The sequence below is a fragment of the Citrus sinensis genome, chromosome 1 (genome assembly GCF_022201045.2).
Source record: "Citrus sinensis cultivar Valencia sweet orange chromosome 1, DVS_A1.0, whole genome shotgun sequence".
Taxonomy (NCBI): Eukaryota; Viridiplantae; Streptophyta; class Magnoliopsida; order Sapindales; family Rutaceae; genus Citrus; species Citrus sinensis.
Window position 1 is genome coordinate 10,163,510 of NC_068556.1, and position 6,796 is coordinate 10,170,305.

Below are 6,796 nucleotides of genomic sequence, written 5' to 3' on the forward strand. Positions count from 1 at the left end.
GATCATAGCTTTAATAACCTTTAGATTCGTCCCACACTATCAATGATCACAACTTGCCAACCAGATTGGCACTTAAAATCCAAATCTCATTAATTTATGCTTATATATATATATGATGGATAGCTAGGGTTTCATGTATATAATTGTGTGTATCTGTGTGTCTGGTTTTTGCACCTATTACAACCTTCGGAACAAAGAAGAAAAGAGGACCTAGATGCTGAAGAAAACTATAAAAAGCTGTTACATGCATATATCCTAAAGTCACATATTACATGCATCATATTCTGCTAATTTTCTATAAATAAAAACTTTAAACGCCGGGATGTTGAATCAAGCTTCATTATGATTTAATGCTGAAATCTCTAAGACCGAGATCTTTATCATATAGAGTATAGACTATTCATACATATTGCTATTGCGTTTCTTAATCTTTATTATTGCCACTATATTTTCTTCCCTTTCAGAGATGATACGTCTACACTTTCTTCCTCTTCATCGCTGCCAAATTCCAGTGGCTGCTTTCGCGAGGCTCTTGGCGCTGCACTGCACAAATGGTTTTATTAATTAGAAGATTATTTAATTTTAACATATGACATAATTTCATGTATATATAAGGCCTTAGGAAAAAAATTTACTTGGAATTTCCAAATTGAGCAGCAAGAGCATGGGCAACTTGATAGGGGTTCATAATTGGATCCGTGGTTTGGATGTCAAAAGGTCGTACATCCTCACTTTCTTCCATTGTTGACTGGTAATTGTACATGCGCTCACCAATCTTCATATCACCTATATCAGGCTATATATTACACAAGTTAAAAATCAAACAATATATAATCAATTTGCCTTTCTATATCATAAGAATATATTGGATATTAATTATAAGGGTCATGCTATGTTACATTATATGTAACATACAACAATACTTGAGTTGTCACCCGAAACTGAAAAGTTACTACCTGTGTAACAATTGAGTGGTTATAGGTAACAACTCATGAGTTTACCATATGTTACATTATATATAACATAGTTTAACTCTAATTATAAATGAATAATGACCAAAACCAATCACTATTTTTCAAAATTAATTCTTTTTTCTCACACACTTTAAAACCCATCTTTGTAGCAAAAAAAATAAAAAAATAAGGTTTTGACGAATTTTAAAGTATGTGGGGAGAATGATTAATTACTAAAACCACAGGGAGGTTTTGATCATTTTCTTTAATGATAAAAGATTGCAGTTTTACTAGGGTTGGAGATGAACTCTTTATAAACTTCTCTAACTGATGTTGATGTTGCTTCTCTTTGTCGCGGAAAAATGGCAGTTGTTGATTCACAGCACCGAGTTCTTTTTCGTAATACTCAATCTGGGATTTCAGATTGCGGACAACACCAAGACAGCCATGAACAGGATCATTGCTTCTGATGTTACCCTCAATTAGAATTGATTCAGCAGCTTCTTTTCTTTGACTTGGATCAACTGAGTTTATAATTTTCTGTATGTTGCTTACACCAAAAAGTTTGTGGGCATTTTGGAATTCACGATACCTGCTTGCTGGGAAAAATGGAGCTAATTCACAGGTTTCTTCACATTTTTTTCTCTGGTGTTTACATGAAGCACAAGCCTGAGAACTTCCACTTCCAAATTCCTTGCTCATTTTTTTTTTCGATTTTAATCTATTAAACATTTGTTTTCCCTTATGGACAAGGGAACATATATAAGAATCAAAGAAAACGGTTTGAATGCGTACTCTCTTTAGAAATAAAGAATAGTATTATACTTATTGCTAGGTGTCATATAACACCAATAAATTATTGACACATTAAGTACTGCATCAACGAAGATATATATGAAAGTGCAGTGGTTAGAATTAAATTATTTAAACGAATCAGATAATGTTAGATTTTGTAAGAGATCTTGGTATCTAAGTCTTAATGATATTGGATTCTGTGGAAATTTTCTGAAGTAGGAACATCATATGTGCATTGGGGAAATTGATATATTTTTTAAATTAAGAATCAATAAAGATATATCCAATTGTTGCTAAAATGGTAACACACGTTATAACCCTTTTATAAAAATATATAGATAGATATAGATATATGGTTGTGATCATGGCCATTACAATCATAACATAACATGTCTAATTTAGATTATTTTCCCAATTAGTTTACGCCAATGAATGAAAAATCATGTAAGAAAATTTTATTATCATAGTTTGAGCTATTACGATATGTTTTTAAAGGAGAGTATTAACGTGTTATGTGTTCTGTAAGGTTGTTGTTAGTCATCGGTATATGAGAGTATAATTTCATCTCAAAGAGGAGCAGGCCACCTATCCTTCTTTGGATAGAATTTTTGGGCTTGAATTTACATATATATCAAGATAGGTCTCATTGGATTTTTACTGTAGTATCAGTGTAATTGTATTATTATTATTATTATTATAAAATATAAAATATAAAAATAAAAATAAAAATAATTCCACAACCTACCCCACCAAGCTATGGTATCATGTTTTAGATTGATTAAGGGGTACATTTGAGATTGTTGTCAGGAGACTTATTTCAACATAATTTTTTAAAAAATTATTTTTGATAAAATCATTCCATTATTTAGCTGATTTTAAAAGATAGAGAAATAGCAACTTTTTAAAATCTAATTTTGAAAATCAATTTTATATTCAATACAATTCCAATTATATCCTTACATATTTTATATAAACCTGAAATATCCTTAGTTAATTAAAAAATAAGATCAGAAAAATTTAAAATCATCATTGTTATTTTGATTTATTTTATCTTCGCATATGCGCATTACCCCAATTCTTCTTCTTCATATTTTCCGTTCCACCAAAATTTCTCTAATACTTCTAATGTCATCACTGCAAGATCACCTTAGTATGCGTTTCGCTACTTTGCTCTTTAATTTATAATATTCAATAAAATGTAAGGTGTATATTTTTATGATTTTGAAAGGACCATCTTATTAAACTTCGATTATAAAAAATTGATGTTATTTGATGGAAAAAGTTATTTATTAATTAAGAATTGATTTGAAAAAAAAATAATATTGTGAAAGTATTAATTTTTGAGTTATCAATTGTTATATAGACACATAAAAATTGAATCTCATGTTTGCATATATGTTGAAGTTTTTAAATTTCACTTGATATTATATATATTTTAGTCATTTATATTTTGACAATAATTTAACAATCACATTTACTAAACATGTATAACTAATTTTAAAACTTATAGCATTTTTAGAAATAAAATTTACCAAACACTTAACTGATCCTCATCACAGTTGATTGTTTCCACAACAAAACTAAAAATAATTATTTTAGAAGTTACAATATTATCAAATTGACCCTAAATGTGATTTCTACTAAAATAATATACAACAAGAGCTAAATACTTGAGTTTAAAATTTTTGAATATATTTAAGAACATTTGAATGATAATGAATTTAAGAGTTAATACAGATGAGATATTCTGAGAGAACAATCAACTGCACATAAAATTTGAATATTCGACTATTTAATTACGGCTATTTTAAGAACTGCAAATAGCAAAATATAGCCACTACGAGCCCTGAATTTTTTTGAAGTCAATAAATTTATGCATCAGAGGGACGGCATCTATCAATTTTCACTAATGTTATTAATAAATAAATGGCACACACCAAGCAAAACCTCCAGCAAATACATCCTGCCGGCTGCCGTGGTGCCCGTAGTCATCAACTCGAGAAATGCCAACAAGAGATGCAAACGGTGAAGGAAGAAAGACAAGGCACAATTTTGCAACAGGGCCTCTGCGGTCAAATGCTTTTATTTGTCAGATATGAACATTGTTAGGAAAGCCAAACCAGCAGCAAATGAACCTGACAACATATCCAATTATTCCATAAAGATAACAAGTCTATCAAATAAAATTGACATAACTCTGGTATTATAGTTGATATGATTTATTTCCTTTATCTTCTTCTATCAGAATTCCCTTAAATTTGTTCTAGATATAATTGCTTGTTTGCCCTTTCCCATAAGATAAACATCTCTCAGCCATAACGAATTAATAAACTTACATGAAGTGTGTCCTCCGGGAAAGCTCTATGCCCTTCATTTACAACATGTTTATCACCGTGACATACGACATTATTGAATTGATCATATACCTGACATGCAAAGAGTTATAAATCCAATGCCCATGTGACAGGCTGATTTTTTTTTTTTTTTGGTTGATCTTTATCACATGGAAAGGTGTATGAGCACACTCATGTATGAGTCTGCCTTTATGTTGTTGGGGAAAAATCAAATTTTTATATTTTTATAAAAACTTTTAAGATCGCTCTCATACAATATATAAGAATTTGTAATCTAGAAATCGTACATTGAAAATCCGATTTAGCTTTTTCCGCTGAAGTGATTTAGGCTCCTAATTCACGATCCGTCACCACCACTTTTGTTAGATCACGATCCGTCACCACCACGCTTGTTAGATCACGAACTGTCGCTAATGATCTTTCAAGTTATGACTCAGGTTTGATATGCACTTGACGTGTGGGCGCCTTTATCACCACTAAAGCAACTAGCACGAGAAAATTTTTCTCTCAAAATTAGAGAGAAAAATTCTTTTTTTCTGATCTGTATAAAGTGGCTGCCCTATTTTTCTTTAGAGAAAATAAGTCTTTTTATATATCTCTTTAGTGGAAACCCTAGGCTCCATTTTTTATATTATTTAATTCTCTTAAATCAAGTTTGATTTAAATTAAAAATAATAAACCAAAAGTAACGTTACTTCTTTCTTGTCATAGGGGCCCACCTTGTAAAAGAATACAAGGCCCCTTAGACACAAGTACATTAGATGGAGCCTCCCACTAAATAATATATTTAGGTTTTTAACCCAAATAGCTAGTTATCTTGCTTATTAATCCAGTAGTGGTGCAGTCAATTAAATGAGCTAACCCAGGGATCATTTGGGAACATACAATAGTGGCTACAACAATTAAGCCTGTAATTAAATAAGCCTAATCATTTAATTCCAACTCTACTCCACTATAAGATTGGAACTGACCTCCATAATTGTATGTTCGAATAATAATTCGTCTCAAGCCACATCGATTTCTTTACTACTCAATCCTTTGTACCACATCGTTAATTAAATCGATATCTCAACTGTCCAATCAATTTAATTATATCTTGTTCCTTGATACTTACTGGTTTTCTCTAATGATCATTTTCAACATACTAAATATGTTGACACACTCTGACCAGAGAATTCTATGATCAAGTGCCGAAAACCCATCAAGAAATGTGTTGTACAAATTCTATATTGTTAATCTATAACTCCAATGCTCATAATTGCTCCCACCAAGATACCGGGTAATCTTGACTACAAGTATGTGTCGTGCCCATTGGTAACTCAAATGGAATAACAATTACAATCATGAAATCATAATTAACTCAAGATTAAGATTACAGTAAAATCAATGCCTATGAGATTTAATAAGTCTGACAGTTATTACAAAGTTAATTAAATCTCATATGTGATCCAGCTCAATGTAGTCAAACTACATCAGTAAATTCATATATGATTAAGGCAAATCATTCAATGAATTTACTACAGTTTAAACATAAATAGAGCGCCTAACTCTATTTATCAATTGCGAACTAAATTTATTTAATCATAAGATAACTTGTATTTATGTCTTCTGTGAATCCATATGGTGATCACATAAATATATATAATATGATTAAACGGACCTTATTCAACATATATTTATGCAATTGAAAATATCTCAAATAATTTATTAATCAGAAAATAAATTAATATGCTTTAAAAGAGCATAGAATCCCAACATATGTCACATCCCATATCCAAGAAGTATGCTAAAACATATGAAACTAATATATATAACAACTCTATCGAGCTCTTACAACTCAACAAAAAATATATATTATATTGCTAGGATAATGTGCTAGCACTACAAGAAAACTACTAATAGATGACAGACAACTTATGACAGATTATGGGAATATCATAAAATTATGATAGACTTGTGACATAATGTTTAATCTATCATGAATTAATGATGGCTTTGTGATAGAATTATTTTCTATCACGAATTAATGATGATTTTATGATAGAATTATTTTTTTATCATGGCTCAATGATGGGTTTGTGATAGAATTATTTTTTATCATGAATTAATGATGGTTTTATGATAGAATTGTTTTTTATCACAAATTATTATTTTTTACTTAGCCATGTGTCGACTTATAATTCGTTACTTAATATGTGAACAATTACACTATATAATTTCTAAAGTATAAAATGAAAAAGTGGACCCTAAATCTAACCTAATTAAACACACTACTTGTTAAGTTGTTGCCGCTGCTCCCCTGCTGCTCTTCGATTTCACTACCGCTTCGCAAAAGAACAAGAGGAGTCCTCGTGCGGTTTAAGTGGAGATGCCGGTGATGGCGCTGGGGACGAGAGGGAGCTTGTATGAGGTGCTGAGGGTGGAGCCAACAACAATGATTTCGGAGATTAAGATGGCGTACCAGAGTTTGGCGAAGGTTTATCATCTCGATTTGTCGGGTAACGGTCGGGATTTCATCGAGATCCACAAAACTTACGAGATGCTGTCGGATCCAACAGCCAGGGTTGTTTATGACATGTCTTTGGTGAGTAGGAGGAGGACGAGAACGACGTCATTTGGGTGTTTGTGTTGGTCCGGGTTTCACCCGACCTATAGATGGGAAATTATAGTCGAAGAGAATGGAGATAATTAAGC

The 6,796-nt window shown here is 31.3% G+C and overlaps 1 protein-coding gene across 1 annotated transcript; it reads right to left on the minus strand.

Moving 5' to 3' along the window:
• Positions 1-443: 443 nt before the first annotated feature.
• Positions 444-1,655, minus strand: LOC102614725 (LOB domain-containing protein 22-like). Its single transcript, XM_006475486.1, has 3 exons — positions 1,194-1,655; positions 636-796; positions 444-543 (listed from the first exon to the last, which is right to left on the minus strand). The coding sequence occupies exons 1-3, from the start codon at positions 1,653-1,655 to the stop codon at positions 444-446; spliced, it is 723 nt and encodes a 240-aa protein (XP_006475549.1).
• Between the last annotated feature and the right edge of the window lie 5,141 nt (positions 1,656-6,796).

Bases quoted from the DNA above. Each gene is read 5' to 3' on its own strand.
- LOC102614725 (XM_006475486.1), bottom strand. From the start codon at position 1,655: ATGAGCAAGGAATTTGGAAGTGGAAGTTCTCAGGCTTGTGCTTCATGT. The intron at 797-1,193 runs GTTTTAGTAATT...TGTAATATATAG, and splicing joins ATGATCAAAACCTCCCTGTG to CCTGATATAGGTGATATGAA. The intron at 544-635 runs GTAAATTTTTTT...CCATTTGTGCAG, and splicing joins GCTCAATTTGGAAATTCCAA to TGCAGCGCCAAGAGCCTCGC.